This window comes from Bos grunniens, chromosome 13 (genome assembly GCF_055505025.1).
Source record: "Bos grunniens cultivar Pamir isolate PY7600 chromosome 13, Bosgru_T2T1.0, whole genome shotgun sequence".
NCBI classification, from domain to species: Eukaryota; Metazoa; Chordata; class Mammalia; order Artiodactyla; family Bovidae; genus Bos; species Bos grunniens.
In genome coordinates this window covers 19,200,391-19,223,766 of record NC_141177.1, presented here as the reverse complement: position 1 = coordinate 19,223,766, position 23,376 = coordinate 19,200,391, and the positions used below count along the sequence as shown (strand labels likewise).

The 23,376-nt window shown below is 39.6% G+C and overlaps 1 protein-coding gene across 2 annotated transcripts in view; it reads right to left on the bottom strand.

The window, feature by feature from the left end:
• The window catches only part of TRPC4AP (transient receptor potential cation channel subfamily C member 4 associated protein), a 69,340-nt gene extending 46,241 nt beyond the window's left edge, over positions 1-23,099 (bottom strand). For both annotated transcript variants that reach the window (XM_086332215.1, XM_086332216.1), the window contains exons 1-3: positions 22,906-23,099; positions 8,378-8,506; positions 5,624-5,740 (exon numbers count right to left, since the gene is read on the bottom strand). In XM_086332215.1, coding sequence (XP_086188341.1) covers positions 5,624-5,740; positions 8,378-8,506; positions 22,906-23,073 — 414 coding nt within the window. In that variant the 5' untranslated portion in view covers positions 23,074-23,099. The remainder of the gene's footprint in view (positions 1-5,623; positions 5,741-8,377; positions 8,507-22,905) is intronic.
• Positions 23,100-23,376: the final 277 nt, after the last annotated feature.

Genomic DNA, 23,376 nt, shown 5'->3' with positions numbered 1-23,376 from the left:
GGAGCCTTTCTGGGGATTGGCAGAGGGAGAAATAAAGAACTTTGAAAGGTACTTTTAGAAGCAAGATGACATGAGAATTCAGCAAGAAGAAATGCACCCAAATAATGGTTAGTGAAGAACAAAATAATCCAAGCAAAAGCCGCCATAAACACACTGAGATTCTTGGAGAAGCTAACCTAACTCAAAGCAGGGAAGAAAAACTCCACAAAATCAAGAACTAATGATCCGAAGATGTCCTAAGATGGGGCATGTACCTGCAGGAGAAAAGCTTCGTTCCCACTGCAAATAAGACACCAGGCTAAAGACTCCTATCTTCTTTTTCCTCCCAGGAACACACTGGTTTCTATTAAGCAAATTCTTTGACAAACGATTCAGAAGTAAAGGCCCTTCAAACTGGCCAGTAAGTAAACTCGACAGGACCGCTGGGATTGCTAAAGAGGGAATGCTGAGCAACGGTTGAAGGAATACAGTCTATGACTCATGCTATGGATGTAAATGTTCAACACTCAATTTTTGCTTTGGGGAAAATGGCATCTTTAAGGAAAGGAAGTGTTTTTTCAAATTGAAGTAATAACATGATAGCAAACACCCTCTTCCAACAACACAAGAGGAGACTCTACACATGGACATCACCAGATGGTCAACACTGAAAACAGACTGATTATATTCTTTGCAGCCAAAGATGGAGAAGTTCTATACAGTCAGCAAAAACAAGACCAGGAGCTTACTGTGCCTCAGACATGAACTCCTTATTGCCAAAATCAGACTGAAATTGAAGAAAGTAGGGAAAACCACTAGACCATTCAGGTATGACCTAAATCAAATTCCTTATGATTATACAGTAGAAGTGAGAACTAGATTTAAAGGACTAGATCTGATAGACAAGAGTGCCTGATAAACTATGGACAGAGGTTCATAACATTGTACAGGAGACAGGGATCAAGACCATCCCCAAGAAAAAGAAAGGCAAAAAAGCAAAATGGCTGTCTGAGGAGGCCTTACAAATAGCTGTGAAAAGAAGGGAAGCAAAAAGCAAAGAAGAAAAGCAAAGATACATCCATTTGAATGCAGAGTTCCAAAGAACAGCAAGGAGAGATAAGAAAGCCTTCTTCAGTGACCAGTGAAAAGAAATAAGAGGAAAACAATAGAATAGAAAAGACTAGAGATCTCTTCAAGAAAATTAGAGATACCAAGGGAACATTCCATGCAAAGGTGGGCTCAATAAAGGACAGAAATGTTATGGACCTAACAGAAGCAGACGATATTAAGAGGAGGTGGCAAGAATACACAGAAAAGAGCTTCACAACCCAGATAATCACAATGGTTTGATCTCTCATCTAGAACCAGACATCCTGGAATGTGAAGTCAAGTGGGCCTTAGGAAGCGTCACTACGAATGAACCTAGTGGAGGTGATGGAATTCCAGTTGAACTATTTCAAATCCTAAACGATGATGCTATGAAAGTGCTGCACTCAATATACCAGCAAATTTGGAGAAGTCAGCAGTGGCCCCAGGACTGGAAAAGGTCAATTTTCATTCCAGTCCCAAAGAAAGGCAATGCCAAAGAATGCTCAAACTACCACACAATTGCACTCATCTCACATGCTAGTAAAGTAATGCTCAAAATTCTCCAAGCCCAGCTTCAATAATATGTGAACTGTAAACTTCCAGATGTCCAAGCTGGGTTTAGAAAAGGCAGAGGAACCAGAGATCAAATTGCCAACATCCACTGGATCATTGAAAAAGCAAGAGAGTTCCAGAAAAACACCTATTTCTGCTTTATTGACTATGCCAAAGACTTTGACTGTGTGGATCACAATAAACTGGAAAATTCTGAAAGAGATGGGAATACCAGACCACCTGGTCTGTCTCTTGAGAAATCTGTATCCAGGTCAGGAAGCAACAGTTAGAACTGGACACGGAACAACAGACTGGTTCCAAACAGGAAAAGGAGTACGTCAAGGCTGTATATTGTTACCCTGCTTATTTAACTTATATGCAGAGTACATCATGAGAAACGCTGAGCTCTAGATGAAGCACAAGCTGGAATCAACATTGCCAGGACAAATATCAATAACCTCAGATACGCAGATGACACCACACTTATGGCAGAAAGTGAAGAACTAAAGAGCCTCTTGATGGAAGTGAAAGAGGAGAGTGAAAAAGCTGGCTTAAAGCTCAACATTCAGAAAACTAAGATCATGACATCTGGTCCCATCACTTCATAGCAAATAGATGGGGAAACAGTGGCAGATTTTATTTTGGGGGGCTCCAAATCACTGCAGATGGTGACTGCGGCCATGAAATTAAAAGATGCTTACCCCTTGGAAGCAAAGTTATGGCCAACCTAGACAGTATATTAAAAAGCAGAGACATTACTTTGCCAATAAAGGTCCGTCTAGTCAAAGCTATGGTTTTTCCAGTAGTCATGTATGGATGTGAGAGTTGGACTATAAAGAAAGCTAAGTGCCGAAGAATTGATGCTTTTGAACTGTGGTGTTGGAGAAGACTCTTGAGAGTCTCTGGGACTCCAAGGAGATCCAACCAGTCCATCCTAATGGAAATCAGTCCTGAATATTCATTGGAAGGACTGAAGTTGAAGCTGAAACTCCAATACTTTGGCCACCTGATATGAAGAGCTGACTCATTTGAAAAGACCCTGATGCTGGGAAAGATTGAAGGTGGGAGGAGAAGGGGATGACAGAGGATAAAATGGTTGGATGGCATCACTGACTCAATGGACATGAGTTTGAGTGAACTCTGGGAGTTGGTGATGGACAGGGAGGCCTGGCGTGCTGCAGTCCATGGGGTCGCCAAGAGTCGGAAACAACTGAGTGACTGAACTGAAGGTGATAAAGCAAACAGTATAAATTGTAAACATACAGCTCCAGTTTTTACAAAGTGAATCTCTATCCAACACAATCAACACCCAGATCAAGATACAACACAACCACAACACCCTGAAAGCCTCCCTCATGCTCCCAGTAACAGGGGAAAGGACAGGTTATCTGAGAGAAAAGAAGCAGGATCCCAGTACCCTCACTCATTACATAAAAATAAATTTCAAGTGGTGCAAAAATTAATCATACATGATAAAAACTTTGAAGTATTAGATGGAAATAAAGACACAGTTTATAATGCAACAATGGGCAAAGAAAAACTCTGAACCCATGAAAGGAAAGACCGATCAGTTTGACAACCTAAAAAGTAAACAACTTAAAAAGTAAACCTAAAAAGTTTCACATTAAAATGTATCATAAACAAAGTCAAAATTCAATTTTCAAACTAGGGAAAAAAATAGAACACTTATGACAAAGGACCTTTAAAAACTGAGTACTTACAAGTTACTATAATCTGCATGTTGTCTCCTGAAAACCATGCTAAATCTTAATGCCCAATGTGATAGCATTAGGAAGTGGGGCTTTTGGGTAGTGATTAGATTATGAGGGCAGAGCACCCACGAATGGTGTTACACATTATGAAAGAGGCTCCAGAGAGATTCCCCAGCCCTTCATCATGTGTGGACACAGGGAGAAGCTGGCATTTGTAATCCAGAAGAGGATCTTCCCGAGACACCAAATCTGCCAGTGCCATGAATCTGGACTTCCCAGCCTCTAGAACTTTGAGAAATAAATCTGTTGTTCATAAACTACTCAAATGTGGATTTTGCTGTAGCAGCCTGAACTAAGACAAAAATCAATAAGAGAAGGGCCTAATAAACAAATAGAAGAAAAAAAAAGGAACTACTTATAAACACACGAAAAGATATCCAATTCCACTCATTGAAAGATATAAATTTTTAAAACTATACAGAGACTATATAAAGGGCTCTCAGAATTCATAATAACGATATTTTCTGAGGAAGACAAACAAATGACCTAGAAGCACATAAAATAATGTTCAATAGCATTAGGCAACAGGAAAATGCAAATCAAAACCACAATGAAGTAACACTTCACACCCAGTAGGATGGCTATAATCAAAAGTGGAGAGAATAGCCAGTGTTGAAGAGGATGTGGAAAAATCAGAACCCTTGTGCATTGTTGGTGGGTGTGTAAAATGGTGCAGCTGCTTTGGAAAACAGTCTGATAAATCCTCAAAGAATTAAATACAAGAGCTACTATATGACCCATCAATCCCACTTCTAGGTATATTCCCAACATTAATGGAAAGATATTTCCACACACAAACTTGTACACAAGTGTTAAGAGCAGCATTATTTGTAACAGTCAAAAGATAGAAATAGCCCAAGTGTCCACTAACTGACAAATGAACATACAAAATATGCTATATCCACCCAGTAGAGTATTATTCAACCATAAAATAGAATAAACTGCTGAAACATGCTATAATGGGGATGAACCTTAAAAACATTAAACTAAGTGAAACATACCAATAACAAAAGATCACATATTATGTGACTCTGTTCATATGAAATGTCCAAGACAAGGCTATCTATAAAGACAAAGTGGAGTAACAGTTGCCTATGATGGGGCTGGTGGTTGGAGGAGTGGGAGAGTGATAGCTTAAACATATGGAGTTTCTTCTCTGGGTGATAAAAATGTTCTAGAGTGACTATGGTGGTGGTCTCACATATCTACAAATACACTAAAAACTACTGAATTATACACATTAAATGGATGAATTATATGATGTGAACTATATCTCAATAAAACTTTAAAAAACTATGAAGAAATATCATTTTTCTCATATCTGCTTAGCAAATATTTAAAATACTTAAAACATATTGCTTAGTGAAGGAGGCTACTCTGTGTTGGTAACAGTCTATTTCATGGTTTGGGTGGCAAAGGTGAATGTATCTTCTCATAGTTACTGACATACCTCACTGTATGCAAGTTACACCTCAAGAACAAAGTCCATAAAAATACACATACACACACTGTGTTGGCGATGGAGTGGATAAAAAGACACTCTTCTTCTTTGTTACTGGGGATGTAAGTTGATAAAAGCCTTTTAGGTACATAAATTGGTAAGTTTATAAACAATAAAAGACATATGCTTTGATCCTAAAAGTATACAGTACTCACGTGTACAAAAACTTTCACTGCAACCTTGTTTGTTATAGGAAAGGTGTTGAGAAAGCTAAATGTCCATCAACTAAGGCCTAAGTAAATAATGGTATAATCATACCAGGGAATACTATATAGCTGTTAATAATAATGAGGCAGATTTACACATATTAAAATGAATCTACCTCCAAGTTATAGAATCACATGAAAAAAAGCAAGCAAGGTACCTGTATATATGATATGCTACTTCTATGTGGGGAGAATATAAACCTAAGGGGGGGCAGTCAGGGTAACTATTTACATACACACATATATATATTACATCTCTGTAAGGACAAAGAAGAAACTAGTCATCACAGCTGAACTAGGAAACATTAACTTTGTGCCTTAAAAAAGTTGACATTACCATCAATTCACATAAAATCAACTCTTTCAATGTAAAAGCTATGGTACTTCAACACAGGTGAATACCATGGAGCTTCTAAAGAGAAAATTCTGCAATGCTTGCTATAAATTCTAAAACGCTTCCTAATTCCCATTTCAAAAGTTCCCAAGCCATTAAATAGCAGTAGTAATAATAAACAATGACTTACATCAACACCTCCAAACAAGTCAAAAATATAAGTATTTGGATAAGTGGTTTCTTGGGTAAGTTTCCTCTCTTCAGTAACAAACGCCATAGCCTCCATGGAGAGAAGAGGAGAAATTTCCTAGTGAAAAAGGAACCAAGAAACACTGAGTTCTACCATCCAACACAAACCACACACCAAAAGAACAGTTTGCATTTTAGTCACAACTTGAATTCCCATGAAGCCAAAGACAGCCTCCACAATGAACAATAAAAAAAAAGCCAACTTACAGAAAAGCTGATATGATAAAAGTTGTTGTAATCGTAGTAGAAGCTAACTTATTAAATGCTTATTATGTACCAGGCATGGTTCTTCATAAGTTACCTCTTTTAAAAAATCCTCACAACTCTATGACGTAACAGTAATGTATTGGCCCAATTTTACAGATAAGGAAACTAAGACACAAAGAAGTTGTCAATGTCAAACAGGGTATGTGACAGAGTCAGGACTTAAACCTAGGATGTCTGGCTCCTGAGTCTGTGCTTACAAAAGAAAGCATAACTACTGTGGGTCAAACAGGAGGAAGAGTAGGAGGAATACAGGGTCCTACTCATTATGCTCTCTTCTCAGGAACCGCAAGGGAAGACGGAACCCACTGGACTAGAGCAGTAGTTCTCATACAGTGGTGAGCATCCAGTCACCTGAAGGACATGTTAAAACCCAGACTGCTGGGTCCCATCTGCAGTTTCTGATTTAACAGGTCTGGGCTGGGGCCTGAGAATGTGCATTTATCGTTAAGTACCCAAGTGATGTTGATGTTGGTCGAAGTACCACTCATCAAGAAAAAGCAGAACTCTCTCTTACAGATAACCTATTACATGACAAGCACCGGATTTCTATACTTAAGTCCATTTCATCCTTAAAATAATTCAATGAAGTGAGTATAGTTTGACCCATTTTACAGGTTAAAAAACAAAAAGCACAAAGTTGTACAAGGTCACATAATTAGTGGGAGAACTACTTCCTCTGGGTTTCATTTCTCTCATTTATAAAACTAGACTATAATTCTGCTGGCAACACAGTACAGTGGAAGCTGGTTTCAGGAGCAGGACAAATCTGGGCTCATCATGATAACCACGTGAACGTGGGTGGATTATGCTGAGTCTGTTTTCTCAACTGAGAAAGGAAATGCAGAAGACACCTGGATTTTCCTGCTCAGTATCTCCTTTTCTCTTCTTCAGGTAACAGCCCTACTTCTGTGGAAGAATACGAGGCCACACACAGATGTCAAGATAAGAAATAGACTGCCTAACTCTATTTGGCCCCTGAATTCACATCTGTGCTTTCTGAAGATGCGAGACAATAAAAAATCTTTTTCGCTAATCTGAGTGGGTTACTGTTACATGCAATCAAAGTATTTTGGACTAATCCACTAATACCACCCATCTCACAGAGTTATCATAAAAATTAAATATGCCTGGTACATAGTAAATTTCAAGTATTTGTTGAATGCATAAAGAAATGATGATTACATAGCAAGCACTCACAAATATGAATTTCCCTCTTTCATCTACCTCATATCTCAGAGATTTTGCAGGAATCAAGTGAAATAATGTATAATTCTTCACAAAATGTTTTCAAGCAAGCCTAAGACACTATAATTATTTCTATCCTAAACCAAACTGTGAGAAGATTAAGAACACAAACATCTTTTTATAAACTTTTACTTGGGAATGATTTTCAATTTACAAAAAAAGTTGTGTAGACAAAACATCTCTTCTGAAAGGTAAAGATTAAACTTATCTGGCCCTATTAATATTTAAAAATGATTTATGTGAAATAATAAACAGAACTTCACATATGAAAAACATATTTTATTATGATCAAATATAACTTGAATAGATTTTAGCTACATTAGAGCCAGTAATCTAAATTCAAAGTTGGACCTGCTTTCCCAATATGAAGTTTGACCTACTAAATCAGAAATTCTACTGGCAGGGCCCACCATTAACAAGGCTTCCAGGTGACTCTGTAACACACTCCAGATTGAGAACAACTGCCCTGGATGTCTCTGCACTCTTTCCAAGTCCCTTCACCTTCAGATGCCTGTCATACTTATCAACAACCACAAGGCCACTTCCTTGAAGTCTCACCCAAATGGGACCTTTTAAATCCCATTGAAAAAGAATGTATCCCAATCCCAGGGCAAGGCCTCCTTAATTAGGCAAGTACTAGGACAAAACACGGAGAAGGCGATGGCACCCCACTCCAGTACTGTTGCCTGGAAAATCCCATGGACGGAGGAGCCTGGAAGGCTGCAGTCCATGGGGTCACTGAGGGTCAGACACGACTGAGCGACTTCACTTTCATTTTTCACTTTCATGCATTGGAGAAGGAAATGGCAACCCACTCCAGTGTTCTTGCCTGGAGAATCCCAGGCTCCCCCGTGCTGCCCATAGGTGGGCTGCCATCTATGGGGTCGCACAGAGTCGGACATGACTGAAGTGACTTAGCAGTAGCAGCAGCAGGACAAAACAAGTGTGAATAAAACCCAGAAGTATATACACCGGGAACTTTATGGTGATTATCTCTGTGTGGTGGGATAATAGGTGATTTTTATTTTCTTCTTTGCACTTTTTCTGAACTTCCCAAATTTTCTACAGCTTACTCAATAAATACAGGCTATTTTAAAAAGCAGACTGAAAAAGAGGAATAACCCAGATGTCTGGTATCACCTGGAGGCCTGAATGCAGCCCCTCCAGTGCCCCTAACAGTTACCTTGAGGATGTTTTGGCATTCAACGAAGTCACTGTGGAGGTGGCTGGTCGCATACAGCTTAAGGAGCAGCTGCGGAATTCCACTCCATTTGGACTGTTTGTCCCTTTCCGTCAAAAAAGTTTCAGTGAACTGTAAGTCCAAAGGAAAAAAAAAAAAGAGGAAACTATTACTGGTGAGGAAAGAAGTACTAGAACATACAGCAAAAGAGAGCAGCTGGCTCCCAAATCCACCCAGGACAAGTAAGTCAAAGGTCTTTCTAGAAACCTTCCAAAGTTTCCCGACAGCCTGTAAGGTCAAAGTCCAGCTCCTGGTTTATGATACACCCCCTTCCTACCCTATCACCTACTTTCCCCTCTTAACTTCTTCTTTGCCCAATGCACACTCTAGGCTCCAAATGTATGTGTTCTCTCTCTATGCTTTGCATATGTTCTTCCCCCGTACACAGCTCTGTATAGGTATGCCACCTGTATGGGGAGAAAATAAACCTAAGGTGGGAGCAAGAGGCGTAATTATTTACACACACACATATACAGGTTTGAACTGCATGGGTCCACTTACATGAGAAATTTTCTTCAGTAGTAAATACTACAGTACTACACAATCCATGGCTGGCTGATTCCACAGGTGCAGGGAAACTGTGGGTACGGAGGGCTGACTCTTAAGTTATACAAGAATTGCGACTGAACAGTCAGCGCCCCTACGCCTCTGTGCTGTTCAAGGGTGGACTCTATGCCACAGAACATTTCTGGGCATCCTGGAAAGCTCCTCCTCCTCCCTGTCTCTTCTACCTGGAAAGCTCCTCCTCCTCCCTGTCTTTCCTACCTGGAAAGCTCCTCCTCCTCCCTGTCTCTTCTACCTAGAAAGTTCCTTCTCCTTCAAAATGCAAGCCAAAAAACCAGAAACTTTCCTTGATAGGACTTCCTCTCTCTCCTTTCTGAGAGGGTCTGGGACCTTATCTAACATTTATCGTACAGTATCATAGTTACTGGCTCATTTGTCCTAACCGCCGCCGCTACAGAGCAGGTGCCAGGCTGTGTTTACTGCGCACACCTTCTTTCTCCCCAAGGACGCCAGGCACGGAGCAGGGGCTCAGTAAGTGTCTGAAGGCATGAGCAATAGCCTAGTCTAATGACAGGTTCATTAATCATGGCAGTGTCTATTTTGGGGATATGGCATTATCGGTGCCAGAAGTGAATTATTTTCATGTAGACTTATCCCTCAATTAGATCAAAAGCTCACTGCAGCTTACAAAGGACACGCAGGTCTTCAGGAACAGCTTGGCCTATCCTGATGCACATCAGTACTCTGATCTTGGACAAGTCCCATTACTCTTCCTGAGCTTGTTTTCTTAGATTGTAAAAATAAAATAATTCAAGGGTCATGAAAGATAATGAAATGTTTCTGAATATTTGTATTAGGGTGAACCGTAGGAAATTACCATTTCTGTAGGTCTAAATGATTATCAGAAATGTTATATTCTTCAAGCAAACTCAAATTAAGGCAAACCCCAAAACAACGGAAAAAAAACAAAACACCTTTCCCTTCCTTGAAAGGAAAAAGACAGAAAATAACAATGGCTTCATGGGTCTTGGCAAAAGCAGTGCTTACAAGTTTATAGCTATAAACATTTATATTAAAAAGGAGAGCAATCTCAGATTATCTTATCTTCCATCATGAGAAACTAGGGGGAAAACGGAGTAAACCCAACCCAAAGCAAGCATGAGGAAATTAAAAATATCCTTGCAAAAATAAGTGATATAGAGAAAAGAAAAATAACAGGAAAAAAATCAACAAAATCAAATTTGGTTCTTCGAAAAGACCAACAATATTAAAAATAGTTACACTGACTAACTTACATTGACTCAAATTACTATATATTCAGGAATGAAAGAGGAAACAACTACCAATTTTAAGGAGATAAAAAGGTTTACATGGAAATACTAGGAGCAACTATATGCCAACAAACTACATAAATTAGATGAAATGTACAAATTCTCAGAAGGACACAAATAACAGAAACTAACTTAAGAAGAAACAGAAAATCTGATATACCTAAAACAATTAAAGAGATCAAATTAGTGATTTAGTACAAAAGGAAGAAAAGGAGGGAGGGATGGAGGAAGGAAACCACCCATAAAAGCCCAAGTCTAGATGCTTCACTAGTAAATTCTATTGAACATTTAAAGAGAAATTGGCAAATACTTCACAAATTCTTCCATAAAATAGAAGAAGGAACACTTCCCAACTCATTCTATGAGGCTAGTATTACCCTGATACCAAAACCAAAGACATTAAAAGAATACCTAGAAATAAACTTAATCAAGGAGGTGAAAGACCTATACTCTGAAAACTATAAAACAATGATGAAGCAAATTAAGGATGATACATAGAAATGGAAAGATATCCTGTGTCCTTGGATTAGAAGACTAGTTAAAACGTCATACACTCAAAGCAATCTACAGATTTAATGCAATCCCTATCAAAATATCCATGGCATTTTTCACAGAACTAGAACAAATTCCTAAAATGTATATGGAACCACAAAAGATCCAGAACTGCCACAACCATCCTGGAAAAAAAAAAAAAAGAACAAAGCTGATGGTATCACGCTCCCTGATTCAGACTATACTACAAAACTACAGGAACCAAAACTGCACAGTACTGGCACATGGATGCAGACACACAGATCAATGGAACGCAATAGAAAGCCCAGAAATAAACCCACCACTTACGGTCAATTAATTTATACCAAAACCAACAAGAATATACAACAGTGAAAAGACAGCCTCTTTAATAAGCAGTGTTGGGAAAACTGTATAGCTATATGTAAAACAATGGCATGTGTAACACAACACTGCAAATCAACTATACTTCAATAAAATAAATTAAAAAAAAAGAAATTTGAACATTTTTTCACAAAATATAAAAAATAAACTCAAAATAGATTGAAGACCTAAATGTAAGACAAGAAACCATAGAACTCTTAGAAGAGAACAGAGGCAGAACTCTGACATAAATCATTGCAGTATGTTTTCTGTGTCTCCTCAGGCAAAAGAATCAAAAACAAATAAATGGAGCCTGATTAAACGTAAAAGCCTTTGCACAGCAAAGGAAGCAATCAACAAAATGAAAAGGCAGAACCCACTGAATGATAGAAAATATTTGCAAATGATATAATAAGGGATTAATATCTAAAACATATAAACAGCTCACACAACTCAAAGCAAAACTACAAAAAACTAATTAGCACAAATTAGCATAACATTATAAATCAACTATACTTCAACAGAAAAAAAAAATATAAACAACCCAATTTAAAAATAGGCGTAAGACCTAAATGGACATTTTTTCAAAGGAGACCCACACACACACTTAGAGCTAATCAATGAGTTTGGCAAGGTTTCAGGATACAAAATCAGTATACAAAAATCACCTGAATTTCTATGCATCTGCAATGAACAATCCAAAAGTTAAAATAAGAAAGCAATCCCATTTGTAACAGCATCAAAAAGAATACTTATGAATAAATTTAACAAAATATAAGATCTGTACAATGAAACACAAAACATCATTGAAAAAAATTAAAGAAGTAAAGAATGCCTAAATAAATGGAAAGCCATTCATGCGCAGAGATTGGAAGACTTAATATTTCTAATATGGCAATATTCTCCACATTGATGAGATGGTTGGATGGCATCACTGACTCAATGGACATGAGTCTGAGTAAACTCCGGGAGTTGGTGACGGACAGGGAGGCCTGTTGTGCTGCAGTCCATGAGGTCCCAAAGAGTCGGCCACAACTGAGTGACCGAACTGAACTGATCAAAATTCCAGACGGCTTCACTGCAGAAACTGACACTACATTTATGCAGATGACACCACCCTTATGGCAGAAAGTGAAGAGGAACTAAAAAGCCTCTTGATGAAGGTGAAGGAGGAGAGTGAAAAAGTTGGCTTAAAGCTCAACATTCAGAAAACGAAGATCATGGCATCTGGTCCCATCACTTCATAAAAAGTGATATAAAAATAGATGGGGAAACAGTGGAAACAGTGTCAGACTTTATTTTTCTGGGCTCCAAAATCACTGCAGATGGTGACTGCAGCCATGAAATTAAAAGACGCTTACTGCTTGGAAGGAAAGTTATGACCAACCTAGATAGCATATTCAAAAGCAGAGACATTACTTTGCCAACAAAGGTCCGTCTAGTCAAGGCTATGGTTTTTCCAGTGGTCATGTATGGATATGACAGTTGGACTGTGAAGAAGGCTGAGCGCCGAGAATTGATGCTTTGAAACTGTGGTGTTGGAGAAGACTCTTGAGAGTCCCTTGGACTGCAAGGAGATCCAACCAGTCCATTCTGAAGGAGATCAGCCCTGGGTGTTCTCTGGAAGGAATGATGCTAAAGCTGAAACTCCAGTACTTTGGCCATCTCATGCGAAGAGTTCACTGATTGGAAAAGACTCATGCTGGGAGGGCTTGGGGCAGGAGGAGAAGGGGACAACAGAGGATGAGATGGCTGGATGGCATCAACTGACTCAGTGGACATGAGTCTGAGTGAACCCCGGGAGTTGGTGGTGGACAGGGAGGCCTGGCATGCTGCGATTCAAGGGTTCGCAAAGAGTCGGACACGACTGAGCGACTGAACTGAACTGAAGTGATACATTCTTTGCAAGTACACAGAGCATTTACAAAATGCGCAGCTGCCGGGCCATGGAGCAAATTTCAATACATATCTAAATGAATCAAAACACAAACTATGTTCTCTGACTGCAGTGCAATCAGCCTAAAATCTGTAACAGAAAGATAATTATAAAACCCTGATGTTCATAAATTAAAAAGTATACCTCCTAAAGATGCATAGGTCAAAGAAGAAATCCAAGGAAAAATTTGAAAATATTCCAAAATAAATGACAATGAAAATACTACAGATCAAAATTTGTGGGGTCCAACTAAAGCTATGACTAGTGGCCAGGATAAACTTGATACCAAAACCTGGTGAAAGGAAAATTATAGGCCATTCTCATTCATAAACACAGAAGGAAAAAAATCCTAATAAGAAAATTAGAAATCAAATTTAGCAATCTATAAAAAGGATGAAGTTTTGAATCAGAAATTCAGATTTGGTTTAATATTTGAAAAGTTTACTCAGTGTAATTCATCATATTAATAACACAAAGGAAAACAATTATATTAACATCTCAATGCAGAAAAAGCATTTTGATAGAATTCAACACAAAAACTCAGAAAAGAAGTGAACTAATAAGAGTATCTACGGAAAATATTCAACATCATACTTAATGGTTAAATGTTTAAGGCTCTCCCTCTTAGGTCAGTGACATGCCACTTTAATTCACTGTAAAGGAGCATCCCAAACAGCAGTTAGGTAAGAAAAAAAAGATGCAAGATAGGAAGGGATAAAATAAAAGCTTCAATTGCAGATATACTTGCAGATGACTGTACACACACACAATCCAAAATAATCTAAAGTATTAAAATACAGGAGCAATATAAACACTGCAGCAATACAAAAACCAATCTTGTTTTTATATTACAGCTACAGTTAGAAAACATGATTTTTAAAATGCTATTTACGATACCATCAAATCATATCAAACACCAAGGAATGAATCTAACAAAGACCACTACATAGAAAACTATAAAATATCATCAAGAGAGATTAGGAAGATTAAGTCAGAGAAAAAGAGATGTAAGGGAAGGAGAGAATGAGTGTGCAGTATTGAATAGACTGAAAGCAAACCCAATCAAAATTCTGTTGTAAAAATGTACACACTCATTCAAAAATGTATATGGAAATGGCAAAGGACCAAGAAGAGCCAAGGAATTCTTGACGAAAACTAGGAGAAGCTACTCTTCTGATTCAATATTCTATAACCAAAATCAACACATAAAATTACAGAAAATAAGAATTGGTATTAGCATAAGGGCAAACGGACAAATTAAAGGAACAGAACAGACATGAAACAGACGTGAAAACAAATACTACACAGCACTGGAGGGACAAAAAAAGACTTTTCAATAAGCAACTGGTCAACTCGATATCTCTATGGAAAAGCTCACACCACACCCAAAAATAAATTCCAAGTGGAACATATGTTTCAATGGCAAAGGCAAAACAGTAAAGCTTCTAGAAGATAAGCAGAGTATCTTCATGACCTTAGAGTAGGTAAAGATTTATTAAACAGAATACAAAAAGCACTAACCATAAGGGAAAATAGTGGTATTAAAATTAAGCACTTCTGTTTACCAAAAGATCTTTTGAGAGACTAACAAGGCAAGCCACCAAATAAGAGAAGATATCTGCCAAATATAACTACAAAGGGCTCATATCCAGCAAATAAAAAGAACTTTGTTTTAAATGAAAAACCCCACCAGAAAAATATGTAAAAGATTTAGACAGGTAATCCACAAGACAGAAAGTCCAAATGGCCAATAAACTCCTGAAAAGATGCTTAACTTCACTAGTCATGCTGCTGCTGCTGCTAAGTCGCTTCAGTCGTGTCCGCCTCTGTGCGACCCCATAGACGGCCTCCCAGCAGGCTCCCTCGTCCCTGGGATTCTCCAGGCAAGAACAATGGAGTGGGTTGCCATTTCCTTCTCCAATGCATGAAAGTGAAAAGTGAAAGTGAAGTCGCTCAGTCGTGTCCAACTCTTCGCAACCGCATGGACTGCAGCCTACCAGGCTCCCCCGTCCCTGGGATTTTCCAGGCAAGAGTGCTGGAGCGGGGTGCCATTGCCTTCTCCGTCACTAGTCATGAGGGAAACACAAACTAAAATCATGAGACGCCACTTCTCACACACTAGAATGACTAAAAAGACTGGCAACACCACAGGTTAGTCAGAACATGGAACAGGAGCTCACATACACTGCTGGTGGGACTGTAAATTAGTACAACCATTTGGGAAACTGTTTAGCTGATGATGCTAAACCTATGTATATCCTATAACCTAGGAATTCTACGTTTAAGTATACACCCCAAAGAAATTGCACAGATATGCTTCAAGAGACAAGTACAAGAATGTTCACATAAGCATTATTCAAAACCGCCAAAAACTGGAAAGATCCCAAATACTCATCAAAATTACAATGAATTAACTGTGGTTTAATACTATATAGCAATCAAAATGAATGAACTACATCTTTACCTGTCATCAGGGATGAATCTCACAATGTGGACTGAAAGAAGGCAGAAGGCAGACTTAGTACATACTGTTTGATTCTATGTATGTAGGTATGTATGCATATGCGGGCTCAGGCGTGTCCAACTCTTTATGACCCCATGGACTATAGCCTACCAGGCTCTTCTGTCCATGGGATTTTCCAGGCAAGAATACTGGAGTGGGTTGCCATTTCCTCCACCAGGAAATCTTCCCAATCCAGGGATTGAACCTGAGTCTCCTGGACAGGCAGGCAGAGTCTCTACCACTGTGCCACCTGGGAAGCCCTGATGCTATTTGTATAAAGTATAAAAACTAGTATGACTAAATGCAAAGTTAGAAGTTACACTAGCGATTTCATTTGAGGGGAAGAAGAGTAGATAGAGAGGTTAGTAAGGAGTACAGAGGTGATGCAGTATTTGCTACATAGTAGGTAATTTTGAGCTGTTCATTTATCTTTGTGCATTTCAACACAGAAAGTTTTGTAAATGCCTGAAATAAAATAGTCTTATGTAGTGACTATGGAAGGATCTCGACAATACATTTGTAAGTGAAAAAAGCTAGAAGCACATAGCACGTATAGTGTGTATACAGACTACACAACAGTATGTATAGGACAGTATCACTTGTGTAAGGAAGACTATAGAGACACATTTGCTTTCCTAAGCTTAGACAGAGGGATCCACAAGAAATCAATAACCAGAGTTGCATCTGGGAGTAGAACTGGAGGGAGATAGGAGAGGTGGCAGCAGGCCATCTGTAAGGCAGACTCACTTTCTCCCTTTTGTACATGAGTATATGTTACTCAAAACAAATGTTATCTCCGGCAGAGAGGGACTGACATGAAAGGGGAATTAAATATATTAATAACTTCTCAAATTTGGCCATGGGTACATGTTTACTGTGGCAATACACTGGTATTACTTATTACAGCTTTTTAAAGGTCAAATATTTAACAATAAACCTAAAGAAAAAAAGCCAACTCTATGCACAATGGCATACTGTGGACGTTCAATAAATGTTACGTTCCCCGCCCTAATCCCAAATATCTAAACTTGTCTCCCACCGATCTCCCACAGGAGCACTTCACTTTCTCTTCTGTCTTCTAATGGCCAGTTATGAGGACTTTCTCAATGGTGTTCCTGAGAAATATCTATGCTACTGTTAAAAGTCTACTCATTCTTCAGAACCAACTCACGTCTCACTTATTCTATGAAGTTCTCCAAAGCAATCATAGCCCAAACTTCAAAAGAGAGAAGATGTCTTTTAAAAATAGGAAGATCCTAAGAGAACACTTAGTGCAATCATTTGCAGAGGGGTTAGTCAGGTGATAGACATGATTTCATCTTAGTTGTTACATATTTTAATGTACATCTACCAAAGTGTACCCATAATGAATAAGAAGACTTTCATCAATGCATATTATAGGTAAAATTACAGAAGACCAGAAAAAGAGACGACCCTAAAAGCTCTTAGGAGGTAAGGAATGGGCATATAGGTCATGTACAAAGGATGGGGCATGAGAACAGAACCTTTCGACAGTTACACCAAGTGTTTAAAGACAATGGAATAATATGCCATTAAAACTCTAACGGAAAATAACTTCTAACTTAGAATTATATACCCAGCTAAACTAAACACTCAAGTATAAGAAAAAAAAGACATTTTCAGACATACAAACTTAAAAGAAAGTTACCTCCCATGTATGCTTTCTTAGGTGGCTACTAGAGAATGTACTCCAAGAGAAAGGAACACAGGATTCAGAAAACAGAGATCCAAAACATGAGAAAAAGAAACAAAATGTCCTGAATTTGGTGAAGGGAAACCCCCAAAATTCAGCAATACAGCTATTCTAGCAAGTAACTAGTCCAAGCTGAGGTGGGCCAGAGGGTTCCAAGAAGAATTTCTTTTTAAAAGAAAAAAGTAGGAGTTTTAGAATTTGGTAATAAATTGTAACAAAAAGTAAAGCAAATTTTATAAGGATGATTATAGTGAAAGAAGCCAGACTCAAAAGGCTACATATGGAATGATTCCATTTCTGTGACAGTCAGTAAAACAGCCTAACAGGATAGACAACAGATGCGCAGCTGCCAAGGGATGGTGGTGGGGAAGGGTATGATTCCATTTCTGTGACAGTCAGTAAAACAGCATAACAGGACAGACAACAGATGCGCAGCTGCCAAGGGATGGTGGTGGGGAAGGGTAGACTACTACAGGGGAACTTCCTGAATCTTAACTACAGTGGTGGTCACACAACTATGTGTGTTTGTCAAAACTTACAGAACTATACACTGGAAGGGTGAATTCTACTATACCCAGGTTTCAATTTAAAAAGTAGGGAAAGAAAGGGCAGCTTTTAACTAAGAAAAACGCATTATACAGAATATAATTGTTGCATACTATATGGCTCTGCCATAAACAATTATATCTTATCACTATCATCATAATGAAAATACCAATGGCCAAAACTGACATAACCACATTAGAAGAATCATGGAGACCAATTGTATGGCACAGGGTGCTGTGAATTAAACCCTCATCCTCTACAAGAGGAAGAGAAAAGATAACCTTTAAAACTGTATAGTCAAGTATTAGCCTTATGTCATTTAGAATATTGGCTTTCCTGTTTTGTGGACTCTTCGCCTGCAAAAGAAAACAGCCACAGTGTGGACAGTGACTGCCCGGGGAGAGTGGGACTTGGGGTGAAAAGTGGGGGCACTGCTGTTATTTTTCCGCAAGGTTCATGATACCCAGAGATTCTCCAAATCATAATCGAAATAGCTTCACACGGAATTTCTTTTACTACTACCAGTTTGTCTTACAAGGCACTTACTCTCATTTAAAAATAATCATCTGGGTTTTGTTTTCCTTGTGAGCATCTGAGTAAGTATGATGAAAAGAGCCACTATCCAGGCATCTTCAAAGCTGAATTTTTGGCAGGTGTTGTATGGGTTTTTTCTCTTGGAGTACTTGTGGTTTGACAGTTTATAGGAGTGATAATCTCTTACATCATGCTGCCTAAGCTGTCAACCTATTTAGTAAATGTGACACTTCCAGACATTTACAGTTTTTGTTGACTTATTTCTGTCTTTAGTGCTTTTCTTCTTAAATAATTAAATGATGAATTCCATAAACATAAAATGTATGTTTTATTTGTTTAGTTCTAAGTGTAAGATATCAAATGCCTCGAAATAAATTAAGTGCAAGTAAATAGCCTTCTTAAAGATTAATGAAGATTAAATACCTTTAATTAATGAAGATAAAAGACATTGTTAGATTCTGCTAATATTAACCAATGAATGCTTGCATCCACTTTAATGGGATCTGTTATGTTTTAATATAATTAAAAGTGAATTTTATGGTTTGTGAATATAAAAACCTGTTTAAATATTATCCATATTTTTAAAAGAATTTATCCTACTGGGGGGTTTTCAATACCAAATTATCCTTGACAGGCAAAGAGGACAGTATTTGATTTGAACCTCTAGGTTTCAAATGTTAATGCTTAGAACAAGGCTGAAAGAGACAGTACCAATTGAAAATTAGAAAAAAAAAAGAGGGGTCAATCTAAAAAGATACATATGAAGTAAATAACACCCAGGTAGAAGTTAGATATACCAATAATCACAAAGGAAGTGATGACTGGAATTTGGGAAACAGAACAGGATGCCATAAGCCAGCCTATCATTAGATTTCCAAACTGAAGTGGTATCTTTAGGTGTTGTGGGTCATGACCTGTTGAGTTGCCTTGCCTAGTCTATCACTTTCCCGCAATTCCCACTGACCATGCAGGGTCCTGTGCACCCCAGGGAAGGAAACTGCATTTGATACCAACTGCCACTGGAGGGTTTTAGGCAAAGGATTATAAGATCTGATTTGTTTTAGGGATCAAATGTGCTGATAAATCTGGACAGGCTCTGTAAACACTAAAGCATCATACCAGCATATTTTATTACCTGACAGAGGACAAACTGAAAGGGAGAGATGAAAATAAGGCACACTAAAATCCAACTAGGAAAGCCCCATTTTAAATCATTCAGCCCGGAGTCTTCTCCCAGGCTCCTCCCAAGTTCCATTTGGGACTTGAGGAAGATCAGGTTTGGTGGGCTGTATTTGCCATATTAAGTTTTTGAGGTGCCCATTAGATGTCTGTGTGGAGATGCTGAGAAAGTATTTGGATATATCCAACTGGAGCTAAAGGGGGGAACCAGGATGGAAATACAGATTTAGGATCTATCAGAATATAGTTTTGCTAAAAACAATACTTGCTAATCTTTATAGCGTGACTACTATATTTTAGACACCATTTTAAGTGCTTTACATGTATAAATGCTCTTGGTCCTTACCACAGCCTTACCAAGCTAGAGCCCATGATTATCTCTATTTTATAAATGAAGAAACTGAGGCAAAAAGAGATTAAACTACTTGTTCAAAGACACACAGCAAGTATGTACCAGAGCTGGGATTCAAATCTAAGTAATCTGACTCCAGAACTCTTTAAAGCCATGGGACTGTGTGGGATATACAAAGAGACAGCCCCGAGAAAGACAAAGCCCTCAGATACAGTATTTCAAGTCAAACAATTTCCTGAGTCCTGAGGATCAAATGACTGGTGCTGTTTCAGGCTCTGCAGACACATAAAAAAATAAAACACAGTCTTTCAAGAGGCCCAGTCTCAGATCTATGAGCTGATAACAACTATTTACTGAGCATCTACTATATGCCATACACTGGGCAAGCTTTTTAGATATATTATTCTACTTACTCCTCCCCCAATAGCACTAAGAAGATGTTACCATTGCCATTTTAGAAATAACGAAACTGAGGTTAAGAGAGGTTACATAATATAACCTAGCAGTAAATGACAGAACTAGGGTTCAATACAGGTCCATCTTACTTCAAAATCTGGTTTTTCCCAAGGAATTCCTGCTACATGCTACAACACAGATGAACCTTGAGGACATTGTGCTAAGTTAAATATGCCAGGCACAAAAAGACAAACAATGCATGATTCCACTTATATGAGGAATTTAACGTAATCAAACTCATGGAAACAGAAAGTAGAAGAACGGTGGTTACCAGGGGCTGTGAGAAGGGAAAAAGAGTAGTTTAATGGCTCAAGTTTCAGATATACAAGATGAAAAAATTCTGGAGATCTGCTTCACAACAATATGAATACTTACTGACTGCACACTTAAAAATGAATGAGTTGGTAAACTTTACATTCATTATGTGTTTAAAACGCAAAGAAGAAAATTTTAACCTGGTCTTTCCAAGTATTCCACAGGCCATAAGAGAATATACTCACTGTGTCATGGAAATACCTGTGAGGAACTCATTTGCTCTGCAACGTGGGGGAGGAAAAGGAGTGGAACAAGGAAGAGATCAAACAAAGTTACTAAGAAGTGACACATTTGAAAGATGAAGATTCCCACTTTATCTTCACTATAGTTTTGGGAAGGAACCGCAGTCTCAACCTCTGAAATAGCTCCCACACCTGTCTGTATGCAACTTGATTACCATACTAATGGTGGTAATTAATGTGGTAATCAATTATTACCACAGATTATAAATGGGGCTCAAGAACATTCCAGTACCTTCTATCCGATGAGTTTCTCCAGTCTCCTTCCATTCCAAGTCATCCAGCATTGGGTACAAATAAATGTAAAGAACTTAATTTTCTTTCATTCATTAAGTTAAAGAACTCTGGTGGCTCTCTATTGCTCTCAGAACACAGAAGATTATCAAGAAGACCGCTTAGGAGCAAATTACCTAATCTTTCTGAGCCTGTTTGTTCATCGGTGTTAAGAGATGAGTCCTGACACTTGATTCAAAAGACTTGAGAATGAAACAAAGACACTGTATAACTTGCACAATGCTTGATCCAAAGTATGTACTCAATAAAGGTGAGTTAAGTTCCCTTTCTGCCCGTTCCTACCTACTCAGGTCAGTAAGAGTCTTTGGGTTAAAGGACAGAGCAAGTATTTCCAGGATCTTAAGGCAGATAGAGAAGAATGCAAAGGGAAAAAAGTTGCTCATCTATGGTTATCTTATGGCAAGGAAAATACTGCTCACCCAGAACTGCTTCTTCATCTGTAACCCTATACAAACACACATATACATATGTCCTTTTAACCATATAATATTAAAATGCCTCAAAACTAAGTTACTATGAAAAATCTCATTCTCATTCTCTCCCTCATCTACCCAATTCCCACTCCACCAATCACTTTATTAGTTTCCTGTACATACTTAAAAGTTTCTTTATGTAAAAGCTGTCCTTAAGTTAAGCTAATGTTTTACAGGGGTGTTTACAAGGTAAGTTCTGGGAACAAGGTGAGGGGGAAGGGGAGGAGCAAGCAACCTTGGTCTTATTCATCCTGATTTACCCTAAAACAGTGTCCTTCATTCATTAAAAAAAAAAAAACAAAAAAACCCAAAACTAATCATATAATAGGCACGTAGCGTAAGCTAGATAACAAGTACTGCATTAATATTAACTGATTACCCTTCAGCTTTTTACTATGCACCAGAAACTTACTTAACGCTTTACACAATTGTCTTTGATCCTCACAACACCTTAACAGGTTGGTTACTAATAATCATCTTCATTTTACAAATGAGGAAACTGAGGCACAGAAAGGTAAACTTGCCCAACCAAGAGACAGCAGGGTTCTGAATCCAGGCCTGACTCCGGAACCCTAGCTGTTAACCATGACGCTTTACACACGCAACACAGATACAGTCCCTGCACCCGTTGGAGCTCAGCCTAATGTAAGATACAGGCGAGAAAAAGAGTAGACAACAAAGAAATACGTAATTAGAGACTAAGAAAGTAATGTGAACGAAACGAATTCTGGGCTGTAACTGAATAACAATGGGGACCTACTTTAGAAGGGGGGGAGGGGTTATGTCAAGGAAAGGCCTCTCCGAGATAATGACATTTATGATGACTGGGGAACCGTTTGGTGGCTGCAATGATGACCCACCGCCCAGTTCATCAAGGAGAAACTCGCGGCCCGTAGAGGCTAAAGCAAACTCGCCCAGGGTCCCCCAGACGTGCAGACGTGGCGCAAGGAAGGGAGGATCCAGGAGCTGGGCCCAGGACTCGTACACGCCATCAGTGCCCGATGCAGCCCAGCCCGGCTCGGCCCCTAACCCGGAGCCTCTAGCCTGCCGCTGCCCACTGCTCCGCCGCGGCTGACAGCGTCGGGACAGCCTACAGAGAGGCCCAGCGACCGGCCAAGAGGGGTCAGGCCCGTACTGCGGCGGCCTGGAAGGCCTCTTCCCCGGCCCCCCGCCAGCTCCCGCCCGGTCCACCCCGCCCCGCCCCTCCGGGCCGGCTTCATACCTGCACGGCCCGGGCCAAGCCCCGGCCGGTCAGCTGGCCCTGCCGCAGCTGCAGCAGAATGTTACCCGGCCGCGGCCGGCCGCCCCATCCGCCCCAGGCCGCCACCGTTGCCGCCGCCCGTCGCCCTCGGCCGGCCCCAGACCCAGCAGCCGCCGGCGCCGCCGCCATGTCTCCTCGTCCTACAAACAGGAAGCAAGCGGCCCCGGGGCCGCGGAGATTTCTACGGGGCGGCAGAGGGGTCGCCGCAGCGCCCCCAGTGGGCCGACGGCGGAGGCGCAGGCCGCGTGGCAGGGGCTGTGCGTGCCGCGGGGTCTGCCGGGAAATGTAGTCTTGTTCGCAAGCGGGCAGATGAGAGCGAGCGATGAGTGGTTTCTTGCGCCACTTGTCCTTCTGGCCCCTCGGTCCAGCATTTCACTGAGGTCCCTCGAGGTCGAAGACAAGTCCCTGCGTGCGCAGTCTCCCATTTCTTGC